This window comes from Cynocephalus volans, chromosome 12 (assembly GCF_027409185.1).
Source record: "Cynocephalus volans isolate mCynVol1 chromosome 12, mCynVol1.pri, whole genome shotgun sequence".
Lineage (NCBI taxonomy): Eukaryota > Metazoa > Chordata > Mammalia > Dermoptera > Cynocephalidae > Cynocephalus > Cynocephalus volans.
The window spans coordinates 43,630,302-43,651,065 of record NC_084471.1 but is presented as its reverse complement, the minus strand read 5'-3'; the positions used below and the strand labels follow the sequence as shown (position 1 = coordinate 43,651,065).

The following is a 20,764-nucleotide window of genomic DNA, read 5'->3' as shown; positions in this document are numbered from 1 at the left end:
CAGTCAATCAGCGAACTGGTTATCATATTTAGATTAAAAGCTATTAGACAGGAATAATACCTGTAAAAGAACCAAGAAGCTCAAGAAATGCTAAGTGCTCATGTTAAATGACCCAGTGAAATAAAACAAACTTTGTCTTTGTTTAAAAATCACAGCAGCTGCATGCAGATTATAAATAAATAAATAATTAACTGCACTTTCAGATGAAGCCCATCTAAATGAATTCGAATTAAAACATAAAAAGTATTAGTGTCGACTGAAAGGTACCATTTTGGATTAATTTTATACTTAGAATTATAAAGTTTGCTAAAAATCCACTTTTATTATTGGAATACCAAAAATAAGATGAAATCTCGATATTTATGGTTTATCATAAGAGTTCATATCCAGAACGAGTTTTGGCTTTTCTTCTGGGGAGAAAATCACTGAGAAATATGCCTTTGTGTTTACAGGGTTTTTTGCTGCAGGTGTTCGGTACTGGCTCACCTCTTCTTGATTTCCCTCTTCCCTCTTTTGTTTAAAAAATGTATCCTTTCAGAATTCTTTGTTTTTTGCTTTGTAGAATAAGACTTTATGACATAGAACACTTTATGACTTTTAGTGAAAGAAACTGGATGGAAGAAAAACATGCTTTTTCTAAAATAGTAATTGCTTGCCATTGGTATAAATTTATCATTGATGTATTCATTTTCTTTATTTTTTTAAAAGGAATTGCAACAGTATCTAGCTAACCTGGCTGAACAGTGCAGTGCTGATAATAACGGTGTAGAGCTCCCAGTTGTAATAATTCTTGATAATCTTCATCATGTGGGCTCTTTGAGTGATATCTTCAATGGTTTCCTCAATTGTAAATACAACAAATGGTATGCTTAACAAATACTTTGAATAATCAAATATGAAAAAATGCTGATCAAATTTTCTTCCTTTTGCCTTCATACATTTTGTTTGTTTTAAAATCATACATTATTATTATTTAATATTTTAATAAATTATTTATTAAATAAATTGTATGTATTTATTGTGTACAACATGATGTTTTGAAGTATACTTTGTGGAATGATTAAGTCTAGCTAATTAACATATGTATTTCCTCACATGATTTTCATTTTAGAACTATAATGGATGCCATTAATGTGAAAAACTCTTATTAATATTATATCATATTTCTGAAGAATCTTTTGTATTCCTTAGAATATCTGTTTATTTATTTTACAGCTATGTGCCAGGCACTTTTATGGAAACATTACTTTCTTGCTGATGTTAGCTTCTACAGACATACTGAAAGTCTGGGAGACCAATGTCAATTGATAAAATAGTTTGAATCAGGGAAATTAAGAACCAGAAAAAGACTTTAGATCTCTGGTTTCATTCTCAGTCCATATCAAAGTTTAAATACAACTTTTCTGTACAGATAAATTTAACAATTCAGATATTTAACTATTTACAATGAAAGGAAAGAACAAAGTAGGGTATGTTATGTTTATCAACATAAATGGTATTATTTTAATGCTGCCAAATATCACAACTAATTAATCTCTGCAAGAGATTTTAAAAATATTACAAATAGATCAGCATAAAATAAGGGTTGAAAGAATGCAGATCCTCTCATGTTATTAAGGACTTTAACTATGAAATATTAAAATAGGAAAAATCAATGTATTTGATTATAAGCATAAGACTTATAAGATGGTAGAGTGAGAAAAGACAATTGTGATTATTCTATCTAAACTCTTTGCTTCAATTCAGAGCGAGAACACTTTGCCTTGATGCCAGAGCTGAAATTGGAAACCCAAATATTAATTTTCAGTAAAATCATTTTTGTCATTTTCCAAACTAACATTAAAAGTTACCCTTTTAAGGCCTAATGTTAAAATAGAAAATCTGTATTTATGGGGTTTTCTATGACAATTTTAATGGATTAATCACTTTTACTTTCAGTACATCTGAATTTTTTATTCTTTCTTTCTTTATTTTTTTACCTAGTCCATATATTATTGGAACAATGAATCAGGGAGTTTCTTCATCACCAAATCTAGAGCTGCATCACAATTTCAGGTAAAGATAAATTGAAGTTTTTTTGCGGGGGTGGGGGTTGTATTGTTTCTTTCTGTTTGAGTTGGTGGTTGTTTTTCTGTTTGTACGGTGACAAATCCTGCCACTCGGAGACCTGCGATGTGAAAATAATTCTCGCTTCCTCTGATGCTCTTTCTCAAGCAGGATTTTGTGGTCCTCAACCTGTAATCAGAAGTGTTTCTTCAAAAAAAGAAAAAGAACTGTTTTTCTTGCTCACTTGTCCCCTGATAAAGCACAGCACTTTTCTTCTAAGTGTGAGGAATGTGAAAGAGAGATCCTATTTCAAGATTTGTGATTCTCCTACAGCAGAGTGCTCAGCGTGTAGACTCCCACTCACTCCTGACGCACATGAGCTTCTCCTGAGCTCAAAAAGTAGAGTTAGCTACATTACAGCTCTCATGCTAATATACCTCCTAACCCCTTTGATCATTAAAATGTAGCCACCAATTGAAATTATTACTTTCTATTGGAAAGGGAATCACTGTGGACCTAAAATTTAAATTTACATAAAATTTCTGATTTTTTTTTTTTTCCTTTTGTAGGTGGGTATTGTGTGCCAACCACACAGAACCAGTGAGAGGCTTTTTAGGCAGATACCTTCGAAGGAAACTGATAGAGCTAGAAATTGAAAGGAATATACGCAATAATGACCTAGTCAAAATTATAGATTGGATTCCTAAGATGTGGCATCATCTCAACAGTTTTTTGGAAACACACAGTTCTTCTGATGTTACCATTGGTGAGTTCCAAAATTACAATATGCCATTTTCCAGGAACGAAGAGTACTTGGTAAAAACGGCCAGATTGGATGGTAGAAAATAACAAGCAAAGCCAATGTTTTTCATGCTTCCGAAGATTTACATTTTTTCCCTTCTGAAAGTTTGCTCTATCTCCAATTAGATTCATTTTGTCAAACAATTATGGTTTACTAAAACATCACCGAGGGTCAAATAAGTTCAACATGGACAAATATTTAAAAGTAAGATAACCATTTGAAATAAATAATATTTGTTTAGGGTATTTTTATGCTAAAAACAAATTTTAGCTAATAGCTCATCTCAAATAAAGTTGTGAGAGGATTTTAGAGATAATTTAGGTGTTTTACATTTTTTATGGAGACAAAACTTATTTCTCTTTAGTAGGCATGAAGATTTTTTTTTTTTTTTTTTTTGTATTTCTCTTTAAGTTTCATGTACACAAGTCCTTTTCTCATTGTTACGGATCAGAAAAACATACTCACTACAGACACAGTGTAGATTAGAGAAACGATTCCCACATTGGGATCAGAATAGCCATACCAAGTCCCAATAATGCAAATAATGACATATTTTACATTTGACAGTTCTTTTCAGCACAGCTTTGTTGTTTTTAAAATGGGGCAGGTTGACTGGATTAGAACCTTTATGATTTCTCCTAACTCTAACATATTGTGCTTTAGGTTAATATTTTATTGTTAAAAGAAAAGAGAAGCCAGGAGATTGGGTCTTCAGTAAACATACTTTAATAATAAGTTATCCAGTTAGCCAAAATTATAATTTTCTAAGAATCATGCAAGATATATATTAAGTCCCCAACATAGTGTCTAAATATGTGTTTAGAATGTTAAATATAATGCTTCTTAAAAATTTTTTTTATTTGTTTCTTCTCAGGTCCCCGACTTTTTCTTCCTTGTCCTATGGATGTAGAAGGTTCTAGAGTGTGGTTCATGGATCTCTGGAACTATTCTTTGGTACCTTATATTCTAGAGGCAGTGAGAGAAGGACTTCAGGTATAATACTCAATTTTTGTTCTTTCAAATGAAAAAAAAATGATTCTTTTAAAAGCAAAAAAAAAAAATTCATTTCTCTGGGAATGTATGCAGAAAACTAAAGGAGTGAATTATATAAATAGAGCAGTAAAGTTTTAAAGAGCAACTAGTATATGATACTTTTGACTGTTCTGATAAGAAATACAAAAATTTTTTAAAAAATTCAAAAAGTTCAAGGAAAAATTGAGTTAAAAGATAATACAAATCCTTCCACGAACTATTTGAAGTCCCCATTTATGTAACGGAAAGAGAAAGCACAGTTACCCAAGAACTACACATCTAAGGCCAAATTTGTTGCCATGGGTTTTTACAGTCTATTCTTATTAGATAGCCAGTTAATTGCACAGTTCTTCCTCTCATGACACAGCCATGTTTACATGGGTTTTGACCATTTACACTCATATCACAAAATTTACAAGTAGTTTTTGCTTGTAGGGTCTGTTTTTAGTACGCGTCCTTGTTTGAAGCCCTTTTATATCACTGGAGAGATCCTTTGCTATTTTTGAAGTACTGCTCTGAATTCTAAATCAGTTAGTTGGCCTTTTTATCTGTGACAGGTTGGTTAAGCATCTCTGCTGTTCCTCACATCTACTTTACATCACGAGGCCCAGCAACCAGCCCTTCTGTTTATTCTTAACTAAAAAGTGAAAATATATCACTAATAAGAAAACCTCATTTAGCAACATTTATTATCCCTTTTTCCATCAATCTTGCTATTTTCTTAAATTGGATTTGAAATTTCATGAAATTGTAGAATTATAAAACTCCTTAATATTTATGTTACATAATCACTCAATTTATTGTGGAAATATCAATCTCCTTTTCAATAACTCAGACAAGGTTTAGGCAGTTTTTGCTTAGGCATCTTGTTTTCTAGTTTTCACAACTGCTACTAGAATTAAGAAATAGTTCATGTTTTCCATGTTCTATCATCTGTAATACTATGGTAAGTCTTATTTTACTATCCAAAAACTTTGTCATCTATTTTCCATTCTTAAATGCCTCTTACTCTTATGCTGTCTTTATCTAGTAGAATAACATGGCAGTATTTAGAACTATCATCACGGTCCTGGTGAACCTGGTGAATATTATGAGGATGCTCCGAACCCTCAGAGATAAAGTTAAGGTCCTAAAGAATGCTGTTGATTGGTTCTACTCCAGATTTAGATAAACCAATTTCATGATTTTAAGGGTATGAGCCAATCTAGCCCCAGCAAGTGGCTCCAACAAAATAAAAGATTAGAGCAATGGTTTTTATTTTTTAAGTATAACATATTGTGTTTCAGGGTTCTTCTAAAAGTATTATGTTGCCTAGATGTTGGTTCTCTCAATTTCAATCATTTATACATTAAAAAAAATTTTATGAAAATTCATTTGCAATATTCTAGACATAATAATTTTAAAATTAATATTTAAATGAATTATTTGGGGGGGTGCCCGGTTACTCAGTTGGTTAGAGCGCTGCATTGTAACACCAAGGTCAAGGGTTCAGATCCCCATACCAGCCATCTGCCAAAAATAAATAAATAAGTAAATAGAATAGAATAGAATAAAATAAATGAATTATTTATTCTCTAAATACAGCTTTAGTATTAAACTATCATTCAAGTCTTTATATATAAAGCTCCTTGTTTTATATTTTTTTTGCTAATACACAGAAAAAGCAGCAAGCTTTTTAAAAACTCACAAAAAATTAAAGACAAATAATGACAATAATAATAATGCCAGCTGGCCAGCTAGCTCAATTGGTCAAAATGCAGTGTTGTAACACCAAGAAAAAGGGTTCAGATCCCTGTACTGTTCGGCTGCCCAAAGAAAACAAGCTAAAAATGCTTACCTTCCATGGATTTCATTTCTAAAACATGTATGGTTTGTTTCTTTATATTTAAATTGGTATTTTTTATAAAACACTATTCTGAAAATTATAACTCTATAAAGCTTCCATTTCAAAAGTATAGACACTTAAGTAATAACAGTTTCCCAAATTAAAACTGAGAGATACTTCAAAATTACTTTTGAAGAGGTATAAAAATGCCCCAACTTTTTTGCTATGATTTTGTATGTTTAGTAGCAGGCTAGCGTGACAGCTGAGTCAACCATGAGGTGTAGGGGTTGGAGGATGGGAGCAGGATCCAACATATGGGAGAGCAAAATAATAACACTCTGCAGTGGGTAGAGACAATTCTCATTGCTATTGAAGGCTATGCTAGGCCAGAGAAGTCCATTGGCAAATCGTATTTCTGGAGTACTCAATGCATGCTTTCTGGAGGATAAGGAAACCAAGGAATCATATACATACAAACCATTCCTTTGTATCTACTTCAAGAACCTTGAATTGGAGGAAGATGTTAAGAAACAAAACCTGGTAGAAAAGACGAAACTCTGAGTTGAGGGGAATAAATAAATCTCTTTTCAGATGAAGGCTGATGCTTTGGTGAGGAACCATATGGGGAATGTTCTCTGCCAGATGTTCTATTTGGAAAAGATGCTGGTGATGCAGTGGATTTTGATTCTTCTTGGTGATTCTATCCTTTTTGAAATGTCGGCAATCAATTTATCTCATTCTAAATGTTTTAGATTTCTCTTCTTTCAATTCTTTTTCTATAATATTTATTTCACTCTGAAATACAGAGTTGGACTTATTTAGCTTTTTCTTGGACACTTCCAATTTTGCTGTCCTGAAAGATTTATTAAAAGGCTGGCATCAGTTAATTCTAGACTTTCATATTCTTTGAAGGTTGATTCTAGACTTTCAAATTCTTTTTTTTAAAACAAATTATGCTTTCCAAGAATTCACATTTTTCTTCAATTACTTTAAGTTGTAAAGCAGACTGTATGTTACATCCTCTATAAAGTAGGTTTTTCAATAAGAGAAAAGTTCTCCAAAACAAGAGAACTATTTAAAAAAATCTAATGATTGCTACCTTTGCTATCATCTCCTGAGGAAATGCACAGATATTAGGACTAGACTCTTTTTTTTAGGCAACGCTGAAAACATTTATGTAACTTCTCCAGAGGAAACCCTAAAGACAACTCCGAGGCAGTCCATGAACTTTTCATGGTGTCAATATCCATATTTTGCTCTCATCTCACTGAACTAAAACAAGCCACACAGAACACCCATCTCCCATCAAGCCACAGTATGTCATTTGAGACTAAATATGCACCAGGTACCCAGGATTGTACAGGGTGGAGCAGGTCATGGGTAGATGAGTACAGCATTAAAGAACTAGGGTGCTCATGGTACAGCCTCCTCAATTTTAACCTTTCTTTCTGTGCTCCTGGTGGTCTTTTACTTTTTTACAAGGTCTCATCAACATCTATCTTCTCAGTGTGCTTTTTCCAGTTTGGTTTCAGCTTTGTTTCTAGCTTTAAAGCTCTTAGCATCTCTGAGATGTATTTTCTCTCTCTACTCCACTACCGGTACTCTGCCTAGGCAGTATCATCTCTTTCTTTTGGGGCTCTTTGCCCCCTATGAGTTCTTGCAAAGTTCATGCTTCAATTTTCTATTTTTTTTCCTCTTTTACTAATGACATTATACGTAAACATCTAAAAAGAGTTTTTACAGGAAGCAATGGGAGAATTAGAGGAAGTTAATTGAAGGAAAATGCTTACCAGAGAAAGTATTCTTACTCTCAAAGAATACTTGAGTAGAGTGAATTAGACAGAGAAAAAGAAGTCTCTTTTCTTTTACTCATCATTTTTCCAAAGTACCTTTTAGTAGAAAAATCAAGTATCAAGCATAGATTTTTTTCAGTCATCCATACCTGAAGCTTTTATGTCTCAACCTTTAGTATTCTCTTGGTTTGTAGAATCTGTAATAAAGATCAGTGTAGTTAGTTATCTACATTTATTAATAATAAACCTCCTTTATATTCTTCCCCAAATGCTTATTTATCATGTATCCAACATGTTCAGTTTTATTTTGTCCAGCTCTCAAGTTTAGAGTGAGCTGTTTAAAATCTGGAAAATTGTATATAGCCGTTTAATTCCCTTGAGTTCTATAAGAACTAAATGTGCAAAAGAAACATTCCATGAGTAGTCACCTTTTTTTACTGAATAGAAATGCATCTTATATGTGCTCCATATGTGATCAACTTTTAGATGTATGGGAAACGCACACCATGGGAAGATCCCTCAAAGTGGGTGCTTGACACATACCCCTGGAGCTCAGCGTCTCTCTCTCAGGAAGGCCCAGCACTACTTCAGGTGCGACCGGAAGATGTTGGGTACGAGGGCTGCGTATCCACTAAGGAAGCCACAACCTCAAAGCACATTCCACAAACTGAGACGGAAGGGGATCCCCTGGTAAGACGCTGATGTTTGATTCTTCCTATGAAATCTTGACTGCAGTGTTTGGTCATTAGTATTTAGTCATTTGTATCAAAAGTATGAATTATCCTAAGTCATATTTGAGATGGTACTGATATTAGTACTCAGTTTTAACTCTATTATCTTTGGCCTACTTTCACTGGATAAAATTCTTAAATGAAAACTAAATATATATGCTTAAAAATAATCCAGAAATACTGGAACTAGCCTGAACTCTATGGCTGTTATTTTCCTCTTATTATGCATTAAGTTGTATAAATGAATAAATAAATATTTAAAATATCATGACTCAATTCACTAGGTATTTAAAAGAAAACCAAATTTTGTTTTTAAATGCGAAAAACAAGAAGAGTATAATCTAATGTACACTTGGGGAACTAGAGAATATTTTACACATATTAACTAGCCTGAGCAAATTTAAATTAGTCTTCTGTTGCCTACAGTAGAAGAAGGATGAAGTGACTTGGAAATCAAAAGCAAGTTATTTTCCCCGCTTTGCTCAATTTGCAAAGAGTGTATAGTTTATTTAGTTTTAAACTTGCCAGAATAATTGGAATAAAAGTCTATAAAACTCCAAAATATAAATATTCTGAAGATATTAAATACATGGTGTTATTAGGAAAAAGACTACTTTTTAATCTATTTTTTTTTATTTTTAAAGATTACTTTCTTTATAATGGTATCAAATGTAATGTGTTTGTTAAACTACCATTCTGTATCAAAAGAGATCATTGGACTTGTACAACCAATGCGGGAAAAGGTACTGAAATAAATGCCACTATGTTACTTAAAACAAACACAAAAAAGGAATGATTAAAAATTATAACCTATAACTATACTCAAGGACTTAAAATGACTTGATATTTTATGGAATGCTCTTGCACCAACAACCCAGACACATACATATCATCATCTCAGCTCATCATTCGTAACATTTTGGGACTTACATGTGGAAAATATGGTAAGCTTTCAAATTGCTTTTCCCAGCAAAATGCATACCCACAGAAAATTTTGCATACTATTTCAAGAGTTCCATAAAGTCACTGAAATATATGCATCAACTTACTTAGAGTTCAGGGATCCTGTTTCAGATTTCTGACCTAGGCTATAAATTCCTTAAGGGTCCAGACTTATATTTTTATAACACAGTACCTGGTCCTTTAGATGATACACAGTTATAAATCAACAATGAAGGCGGAATTGGTCTGAATTCATCATAACCGTGAGCATACACTAAATAATTGCTGATAAAGTGGTTAAAATTTGATAGAGTAAATGTAAGCTTTAGAGTACACATAAGTATTATTTAATCTTAAGTTTTCATAAATTTAGGTCCTACCTCTGCAGTTTTGGTCTGCTATGTCTGTTGCAAATAAGGAGGAGTATTTGTAAAGTTTGTTTTCAGTGTTAGTCTGTATAACATGGGATCTTAGGAAATGCCTTCACTCCAGATTAGCTAACCCCATTAAGCATTCTATCCCCTGGTTCTGAATGTTCTTGGCTTCTAGTACAGGAAAGAGATCCAGGGTCTTTTATTCTGATGTAAGAACTGGGGTGAAAAAACTCCTAGTTCCTAATCACTGCTGTACTGAACATCTAAAGAAACAGGGGGTTATCTTATCTCTTATGCTACATGGCCAAAAAGACATTATCTAAAAATAAATCTTTGGATCAGGTACATTTTGATAAGGAAATAAATATTTCTATCTGCTTTTATTTCTATATATTTCTATAATTATTGACATAAAGCAGTAATATTTGCAGTTCAATCTAAATCAGAAATCTTAAAAAAAAAAGAAAAAGAAAAAAAAAAGACAAACCACTATTCACTGTCAGAAGTCTAGTTTTGAATTTGAACAAGATTCAGGTTTTTGCTACATCTCACATTATTTCAAAATACAATGTGTATTTACCATCTACACACTGAACACTAATAAGAATGTAGTTAGTGCTAAGACCCAGCAATCAGGAGGTAAATAAGATATCATTTCTGATCTTAAGAAATTCATAGTCCAGTAGTGGAGAGAAACATCTACCTATATAAACTACAGTAAAATAATGATAGAGGTGCATACTAGGTAAAGTTGGTGAGTTCATTGAGGGAGTGATTGGAAGAAAGCTTCACAGAGGAAATGCTTGAGCTGGGTCTTGAAGGATGAACAGGAGTTTATCATATGGTTGGATGGGGAACATCCAAAATTAAGAAAATGGCATGTGAAACATTATAGAACAGTAGAATAAAAACAATGAGTTTAGGGAGCTATATAGAAGTTAGTGGGAGGAACTAAAGCTTCATAAGTATACAATTGCTAGATCATGTTGAGTCTTGTTTAAACTGATTACACAGTCAATGGAGAGCCACCAAAGGCTTTTGAGCAGGGGCTTATCTAGTTAGATTTGCAGTTTCTAAAGATTACTTGGTAATAGAGTAGAGGAAGGATTGAAGGAAAGAGATTGGAGCCTGAGAGACTACCAGATTTGGAAGTACCAGGGATGATAAGGGTCTGACCAGGGTGTTAGAAATGATAGACATTACATTTATCACTGTGGGTATGGGGAAAAGCAAGAGAGAAGAGAAGAGAGAAATACTTTTGTAGAGGATTATGATCTATCACAATAACGATTGAATCATCCGTAACCTTTCCTCCCACGTGTAATCTTCGATTTGAATTTTCAAAGCAACACTACGAGAAGGCAAAGTAAATCCCATTGTATATATTTATTACAAATCTGATGTTTAGAACTTATTCTAATGGAACATATTTGCTATATGGCACCATTTTCAAACATTAAGACTTTAATAACACCATTATTACTCCATAAAACTATTACAGCGCTAAAGTGATTGCAAACATTTGTGACTGAGTTACAACCATATCCCTCTAAACAAACCTCATTTACCATTTCTACTCTTAGTAAATCAGGAGGATGCTCAAAACACAGTTCCATTTTACAGATCTGCTTCACCCAAAGGCTTGAACATACAGCCAGCTGCGAATGAGGGACGGACTGACAAAAGGAAGGGAGGAGGGGAGATGAATGTGCATGAAGGTTGGTATGTGTATGTGGGCGTGTGTATGACAGAGAGAAAGAGAGAGACCATTGATGGAGACATTTGGCTTTTTGCCTTATTAAGTTTGAGAGGTTATCACCAACTTCTTTCACTTCATATCCTTATGTAGCTGATTCAATACATTCAGAGAGTTATACTGAAAATCAGGTTGAAAAATATTGTCCTGAAGACTACTAACATGACTTCAAAATATGCTATATGTAGCCTCTTTGTCAGAAAGGCATTTTTGCTGAAATTGCTGATTACCAGTTTAGCATTTATTTCACAAGCATTTATTGAACATACATTTTACACTGAACACACAACCATACTAAGTTAACATATAACCAAGAAATCCTTTTTTAGATTTCTCTTTTCTAAGTTGGAAAAAAGAACAACTTTGATAAATTTATAAAATAATATAATTTGTGTGCAATAGGCAATATAGAAGTTATTACAATTTATAGAAACCATTAATAAGAAAACAAGTTTGCTACCCTCATGAAGATACATGCCAATTTTTCTGGGCTTTCTAAAATTGTTGAACCATTTATCCACAATTTGATTTTAAACAATTTTTTTTTCAATTTCTGTCTTTACAGTAGAGCTGCAGATCTATCAAAATACAGCAATGTGATTGACTTTTATTTTATACTACACGGAAATGCTAGCTGCCTTTCTCCCCAGGTGCTTTCATGCATATGTCACTCTAGAATAAACAGTACCATTCTCTTATAAGGCTGGGAAACTTGAGACAGCCGCTGTCTTTCCAGAAGGTGGTTTTTGTTTTCAGTGATATATCAATCATATTTTAGCCAGGAATTCAACAACAAAAACTTGACAGTGATTCTTTTCCTATCCCTCTTCGTAAAATGCTTCATTCAGTCACCTCCTCTCGAGGTCAGCTCCTAAACAGCAGAGGGTGCGCTCTGTGCAGCAGCTGGCTTCATTCCACTCCATCCCCTTCTCCTCTGCAGGGACTGCGTGTGTACGCCTGTGTGTGTATGAACACTCACGACTTTCAGTTGCCATTCAATGCTTTCTGCTTCTCCCAGCCAAAAAGCTGAGAAGTTTGGCATACGTTCCAGAAATCAACCCAGATGTCCAGCTGTGATACAGTTTCCTTTCCAGTCTCCCTGCTGGAGCAGTCTTCATTCACAACCCCAAATGAAAGAGTCATCTAGAGGCCCTATTTGTCCTTATGGTTTGGTGTGGTAGTCACGTTTAGGAGAAATAGTGTCCGAGCCAGGGGCAATGAGTGAAAATCTAAAATTGGTTTTTTTGTTTCACTTGGATGGGTTGAGGCGGTTCTTCAGTGTGGCTCAGAGCCTTGTTTTGTACGGGGCGGGCTTACTCCGTGCATCATCGCCTGCATGATGTTTCTTTTTCTTTCTTCAGATGAATATGCTAATGAAACTCCAAGAAGCAGCCAATTACTCCGGCACACAAAGCTGCGACAGCGATAGCACCAGCCACCATGAAGACATTTTGGATTCATCTCTTGAATCTACCCTCTAGAGGGTGAAAAAAGTTAGGGGAAAAGACTATGCTTTTAAAAAATGTTTTAAAATAAAGGTATTTTCACTAAACCACTGCCAGTATGAAAGCACCCTGTCAAGGGCCCTGACCCAGAGTTGTGGTCTCCAAGGAGGCAGCAGAACTAAGTCTGAACCGCCAAGATACTAAATTGAAATGGAAGCTTAACTTTATTTTATTTCTAGGCATTTTTATATCTATGGAGTGATAGAAGGCTCCATTACACAACTGGAAAGGACCCTAATGACAGGGCAACTGAATAGATTGCACATGGGATAGTCAAACTGGACTTTATTGTTTTCCTCTTTAAAAGTTTACAATGCAGACCTTTTTTTTGTCCCTTCCTTTTGTTTCCTCTGAGGGGCTCTTCTCCCCAGGCAGGGTCCATTCTTCTGATCCGTCCAACCTCCTTTGTGCCACATGGTGCTGGTCACAGGGCTCCAGTAGTGTTTGTGTTGTGCGCTCACCCCATTCCAAAACGAATCCAAGAGGCCGGGCCTCCATAAGCACAAATGGAATTGTGCAACCACCAGAAAAACACTACTGTGGCAAACTGGAGAAGTGCCAATTTAATTCTAACTGCCATGTTTTCATGATGTGCTCCTCCAACTTTTAGTGTATGAGTCACAGGTTTTATAAGGTTGTTTTTACCGCAGTGGTCTTTTTAAACCACCTGCCCACTCCCTTAACAAGAGTTTTATACCAATTACTAGTCAACACTGACAAAAGGCTTTTTTAGGGCTTTATTTGTTTGAGCCTTTTCAGTGAAAGAAGGAACATTTCCTATGGTGCTGTCTCACTGCCTTAAAACAGATTTCTACAACAGTTTAACAGTTGGTTTAAATCCTAAACCATTGGTAATTTCCACTGTCTTTTCATTTACAACCAAGCAACACCAGTTAACACAGTAGCCTCATCTCTACATATCTTTTTTATTTTATTTTATTTTATTTTATTTTATATTTTGAAGAAAATGGATAGGAGAAAGATAAGTATTTTTAACTTGTGAATAGTTTGCTTTGCCTATCCTCCAAAATATTCAAATAACCCAGAAACCCTCTTTGACCGTCACCTCAAATCTGAGACATGTGGCTAAATTCCATCCAGTTCTAAGTGAAAGAGTTTCAGAAGGTGGGAGATTTTGAATTCGTATCCAGCAGAGCTGGAAGCACTAGATGCAGCATGAGCACAATTATTTGGCTTTCCTTCCCTATTTTTTTTAATTAGTTTTGACGCATGTTGTTTTGATTGCTATTGTTGTACATGAGAAATTCAGCATTAATGAACACTGAAGCAGTAAAGTCACTGTGGAAGAGGAAGCGTTTATACTGTAAAAGAAGGTTAGATTTGCACAGTCTACTGGGTAGGTATTGTAAATAATAATTTTTAAAACTTGCACAAATCAAAACACAAACAAAATAGTATTTTATCCTGTTGGTGTTAAGAGGTGTTTCACTTGCTGAGATTTCCTGTACATTGCAAACAAATACAGAATGCAAACCCTCAAAGCTGTTATTATCTGGTGTGTTTGTCCTGTATTTACAGTTGTTATGACTATGCAGGAGCTATCAGTGCTAGAGTGAGCATGCTTCAAAACTGTACATGAAGCCAATACATTTTTGGATAAGTAAAACTGTCTGAAAGTACATCTGTCATGGCAGGCTTTAAAGAGAGTGCATGAAAACTGATCAGAGTCATTGGAGAAGTTACCACCACACACAGAGGACAGATTTTAAGTTTATTAAACCTAAGGGCTAGGCCATGGTGTAGACTTGTTCTATGCATGTGAAAATGTGTTACTATTAGGAAGTGTTACTGGTGCTACTCTCTGTGACCACTCATGGGTCAGTTGCTATAACAACAACAACAACACAAGACATCTGTGCAGTTTTCAGAGCATCACTAAGTGTATAGGTCCTTACACGGTGCTATTGCCCTAAGGGAAATCCGAACTGAATTTATGCACATAGAATTGTCACCCTGACTTTGAAGCCTCAAACATGGATCAAATCTGTTGTGAAACATCAATATATGTAGCTGGATGAGTGACTAGTTGCCCTTGTAAAATATGTGATTTAAGAAAATTGCTAATCTTTCCCTGCCATTTTGAAAAACACAGTCCAAACATGAGCATAAACAGAATTTCCTGCAATACATCCCAGTAGGTCCACCTAGTTTACAACTTAAACTAGTTTGTGAAACATTTGTCTGTATACATTTTATATTTTGTACATTTTTGATGTAACATATCATGTAAATAGGCAGAAACAAGTGAAATAAATCATCTGAAAAGTTTTGTAGTCTTTGTAAAGCCCCAACAATAAGTACTTGGTGTCAATGGACTTAACTGGATGATGTATTTTCTATTGGTTTATTGTTCCTCTAGCTTGTAAACCAGCTTGCATATATTTTTTTGCAAATGTGCACCCTGTATCTGTCTAAATTATTACTTTGCCATTAAAGTGGAATTATTTATTGACAACAAGGTGTGGTGTCTATGTATGGAGCAAAAACGAGTAATTATGCACCAAGAAGTGTCAAGATTTAAAATGTTGTTTGCACTACTAATCTGCCATTGATAGAGATGTCTAGGAACTTATGAGTATATTTTATATACATCATAGAAAGGGACTCAAAGCTTTTTAAATAAGTAAACAAACTAAAGGCAATAGATACATCTTTTAAAATGGAAGTTATTTATTCAGCAAATATTTTTAGAAAACTGAATAGCCTTCCTAAATAATAAATATAAAATGAAATGTTGATATTCACTAATTTAAATTAACTCATTAAGTGTTTCTTTGTTTTTATTCCATTAAATTATCTTTTGACCTTTTAGCTCTAAAGATGGTTTTAAAGAAAAACAATTCTTTGGGTGGTAGTTTGTTTCTTAATAGAGAAAATTACGAAAAGAAAAAGAAACTCTCTTTTAAATTATAATTTCCTTTAAAGTACCTTGGGCATCTCTTTAACTCCAGTAATTAGAATGTGAATTTGTATGGTATAAGTAGGGCTTTAATTCTAAACGAAGGAAAAATTTTGAGTTAGAACAGTTATACAGCAAAAAAAAAAGAAAAAAGTATTAGGTATTAGTTAAAATGAATCCATCATCCATAATGGATTACAACAGGTGCATCTATTCCTTCACTCAGTTTGGGAGATACAGGAAATTTCCACAATGCATCTTATTCAGATAAACATTGAATTAATCCAAAACTTTATTTTTTATATATTTTTTTAATTTTTTATTTTTTTAAATTAATCCAAAACTTAAATATGATTCCAATAACTGCAATATATTAGGCTGCATACGTGAGTCCCAACCCTGTCATTCTTCTCTGTGTGATCTTAGCCAATTTACTCAAACTCTGCATTCCTTAGTTTCCTCAGTAGTGGAACAAATATTCTCATAATTCAATTTGTAAATGTAGTCAATACAATATGAGAGTTTTATTAAAAGTATATCTCTCATTCAGTTTACTCATCTGTAAAATGTGATTATTATACTATCTAGTCATAAGATTGTTTTAAAGACTATTTTAAAATAAGTAAAGCACTCAGAACGAAGTTTCTACCACATCTTAAATGCTACCTAAGTGTTAGCTATTATTACTCAACAAAAGTTTATTATATATCTAATAAGTGCCATGCATCTTAGAAATCAGAGGCACTGAAACACATGATTTATTGTTGGTAAAATTGAAACTCTTTTCCCTTCATTTCTTACTTTGATGGATACCTATGTTCTCTGCTATAAGGACGGACACTGAGAAGCCCACTGGATACTTGCTAGAGGGTATATTCTCAGACACTGATAGAATCACCGATACCAGTGAATTTTGTTTGAATTTGGAGAAATTTAAATACCTATTTCAGGCTTTTGGAAGTTGAGGCTGCCTGAGGCTTTGGGGACCCAGATGCCCCATCGTGCCAAGGATGCGGGACTTGGAGTCAAAGAAGATTATTTTGGAGCTTTAAGACTTAATGTCTGCCCTGCTGGGTTTCAGACTTGTTCGGGGCCTGTTTCTCCTTTCTTCTGGTCTATTCCTTCTTTTTGGAGTGGGAATGTGTACCTAATGTCTGTTCCACCATTGTATCTTGGAAGCAGATAAATTTGCTTTTGATTTTTATGGTCACAGCTGGAAAGAGCTTGGCCTTTGGTGTCAGATGAGACTTTGGACTTTTAAGTTGGTACTGGAACAAGCTAAGACTTTTGGGACTTTGGGGATGGAATGATTGTATTTTGGATGTGAGACTGACATGAGTTTTGAGAGACCAGGGGAGGAATGATAGAGTTTGGATGTGTTATCCCTACCAAAACTCATGTGGAAATCTGATCCCCAATGTGGCAGTGTTGGGAGCTGTTTGAGTCATGGGGGCGGATCCCTCATAAATGGATTAATGCTCTCCCTGGGGGTTGGGGCCCTGAGTGAGATCTCGCTCTATTAGCTCCCACGAAAGCTGGTTGTTTAAAAGACCCTGGCACCTCCCTCCCCCGCTTGCTTCCTCTTTCCATGTGATCTGCTTGTACCCACTGCTAACTGTCATATTCCACCATGATTAGAAGCAGCTTGAGGCCTGCGCCAGATGCAGCCATCCCAGAATCTTAAGCCAAATAAACCTCTGTTCTTTATAAGTTACTCATTCTCAGATATTTTATTATAGCAACACAAAACGGACTAATACGGACTTTCACACTTTTATTAGTCTGTTTCTGTTGCTTATAACAAAATACATGGAACTGGGTGATCTATAAAGAAAATGAAATTTATTGCTTACAGTTTCTGAGGCTAAGAAGTCCAAAGTTCAGGGAATACATCTGTTGAGGGTCTTCCTTGGTTGTGGCTTTACAGCAATGTAGTGATCTCACATGGCAGAAAATGATAGAGCACAGAGAGAGAGTCCCGTGTGCTCTCCTTTTAAAGCCTTCAGAACCATGCCCCTGATCATCATTATTAATTCATTCACTACAGCATGGTCATACAATCCAATCACCTCTTCAAGGCTCCACCTTTCAATTACCATAATGGTATTTCCCACCCTCAACAGTTACAGTGGGGATTAAGCTTTCAATAAATGAACTTTGGGGTACTCAATTCAATCAATCCACAGAAGCATTTTGTAAAATAGCATTATTTTTATAAGAAATAGGCCACCTTAAAAAAAAGTGTCTAGTTCAATGTCTTTGATCAGTGAAGATGTTTAAAAAGAAGCTCCAATTGTGTTTTCACTTTGTTTTTTTGTGGGGCGGGGGGCACTAGCTAATAGGTAAAATATTGCATCACTGAACTCATTATTATTTTTTAATTTAGTGAAAATGATTTGGATAAGGAATCATTAGAAGGTCTCTTCTCCACATGAGGTATACATTATCTCAGTTAGAAAACATATTCATGGAAATGAAAGATAGCACATTCTAGACTAGAATATTAGAGAAAAATGAAAATTCTCAAGTTGTTTTTTTCCCCATGAAATGGTAAAAAAAAATAAACCTTTTTTTTTATTATTATTATGGGATTTTTTAACCCTTGGCTTCAATATTCTGGAATGGCAGGTTGGAAGTTGACAAAAAAATGAGTAAATAATTTTTTACATTGATTACATGTTAAAATGATAATATTTACTATAGTATTAAAGTTAATTCACCTGATTCTTTTCACTTTTTAAGTGTGGCTACTAAAAAATTTAAAATTAAATATGTTGCTCATATTTGTGGCTCACTTGATATTTCTATTTCTATTGGATAGCGCTGCTATAGAAATACTGATGTTTACTAAAGCAAATGTGATCATCTCCCTGATCTGTATTTTGTTTTTTAAAAATAAGGTCCAATTACAAAAGGACTACAATTCCTTGCTTAACCTGGATCTTGCTTATCCCTTGGCTTCCTTTTTACCATGTCCACTGCCCCATTTTGGTTCTGTTCTCTATGACATTAGCCTAATTGTAGAACCTAAAAGCAGTTGTTGAAATAATAACTTTCCAGACAATGTAGCTATGAGCAGGTGTCAAAGTTTTATTTTAAACTTGCTGCATGATAAAAACCTTTAGGAGGCCGATTTAAATGTTTCTCTCCTAATAGAGGCATTTATGGAAAATGTAGATGAGACAAAGCAGAAAATAAACTTATTTAAAGATCCCCAGACTCTTGACTGTTGTATGGATGAGTGAGCGACTGGTTCCCCAGGGCAAATATTAATCTCATAAATAATTAAGAAATTATTGAAAAGTGCTAAATGTTTTATCAAAATTCTAATTTATTCAAAGAAGGAGAAAACAAATTACATCAAGCAATAATATTTTATCCTGGCCCAGGTTTGGAACAATATTTCTTTCATAGTAATTTGCTTCCTCTTAACCTAATGCCATTACACATTCTCAAATGCCATTTTCTTAGGCAAATCTTTCTGATTGCTCACACTAAGTCAAGGAACTGTGTTATCTGCTTTTGCAGAACTACATTTATACAAGTATATTTAATGTCCCACTTATCATGTTGCAATTTCAGGGCCTAGAATATAGTGTATGCTCAATTAATACGTATTGAATAAAAATATTTCTGAACATGGGGACAACAACTGAACCTTAGTATATGTTAAACAAATGCATTAAATTTGAGAAGAACAACTTTTACAGGGGTGAAGCCAAATTAGTCATTAAAATGCTGATTAGGGACAAAAGAAGGAGCAGATACCCGTGAGGACTTGGGTTGTCCAGGAAAGACAAAATCCTGCCTCATGCTTGGGACATTTTCCCCCTTTTAGATGTAATGTGCTCCACACTTTCTATCAAGTTTTCTTTTTCTTTCTGCTTTTCAAGTCTCTTTAAGATGCTTTAGTTATATATAGTGCAATTTAAATGTGCGGGGTTTTTTGGGAACAAAGAAAATACACCAAGCAGTTGGAAATGTAATGCTAGAGCGTGGAAGACAGGTGGTGGCTGCAAAGATCAAAATAGAAATCCTTAGCATAGAAACAAAAAGTGAAGATGTGAATTTTGCTCTGGAATGATTCCCCACAAGAAAGAGCTCAACCACGTGAAGAAGCTTGAGCCTAGAACCTGAAGAACGTGGTGGCAATCTCTAAAGGTCATTTGGTTTTTGTTCTTCAATTTGCCTCATATGTTTATGTACATTTAATGTGACATTTATAAAGGAAAATAATGTAGGGGGAAATAAATTAAGTTAGGAATCAGAAAATCTGTATCTTAATCGTTATTTGTGATTCCTCCTGGAAGAATCAACTGATCATCATCTGTATTCTTGTGTATTTTATACCCTAAGATGCTGAGGAATAATAAAATGCACCCAATGCAACTGGAGTGGCTTTATACATCATTTGTGACACAAATAATGTGCACATATTAGATATTCCCAGGGGGCAGGAGAAAGTCTAGAAATCAAACCATAGCCCATCCAAGAATACTTGAGTACTTATCAATATCTTCAGTAGTTGTGTTCCGTTTAGTTTGGTCCTTACTTGAGGTTCTGCATAAAGGTTGCTGAGTATAAGCTGGTTTTACAGAGTCATGTTCAAGGTGTAGAAACTTGACCAAACTCCCTACAGACACTCTGAGTGTGGTGGAGTGGTCATTCACCTAACATCAGCAACTCTTTAAAGGCGGGATGCCTAGTTCCCAGGCAGATGATTTCCTAGTAGGTTGTTCATGTTCCCTCGTTTGGCCCTTCTTTGTATTACTACTGCAGGGTATAGGATTGGGTGGTCTTTTTATCCCCTTACTGGTGGAACTAGAGACTCAGACAGTGATGGACCAATCGTTGCTGCCTAGAAGCCTGGTTTTGGTTGCATTTCTGAGGCTGAAAGCAAGCACTATGAAGGCTCAAGGTGTTGGAGATAAATTCTCCTATTTGGCCACTACATAGATGCTGGAGGAGAGTCTTTTTCAATATCTGTGGTTTCTCAAGGGAGGGAATTCACCTGGACTGTGATCACTTGTGAGACTTT

General features: G+C 34.7%; 1 protein-coding gene across 2 annotated transcripts in view; it reads left to right on the top strand.

Moving 5' to 3' along the window:
* NAV3 (neuron navigator 3) overlaps positions 1–12,782 on the top strand; it is a 371,530-nt gene extending 358,748 nt beyond the window's left edge. For both annotated transcript variants that reach the window (XM_063074984.1, XM_063074983.1), the window contains 6 exons: positions 709–863; positions 1,984–2,055; positions 2,616–2,812; positions 3,723–3,841; positions 7,985–8,188; positions 12,663–12,782. In XM_063074984.1, the coding sequence (XP_062931054.1) occupies positions 709–863; positions 1,984–2,055; positions 2,616–2,812; positions 3,723–3,841; positions 7,985–8,188; positions 12,663–12,782 (867 nt within the window). The remainder of the gene's footprint in view (positions 1–708; positions 864–1,983; positions 2,056–2,615; positions 2,813–3,722; positions 3,842–7,984; positions 8,189–12,662) is intronic.
* The last annotated feature ends 7,982 nt before the right edge of the window (positions 12,783–20,764 follow it).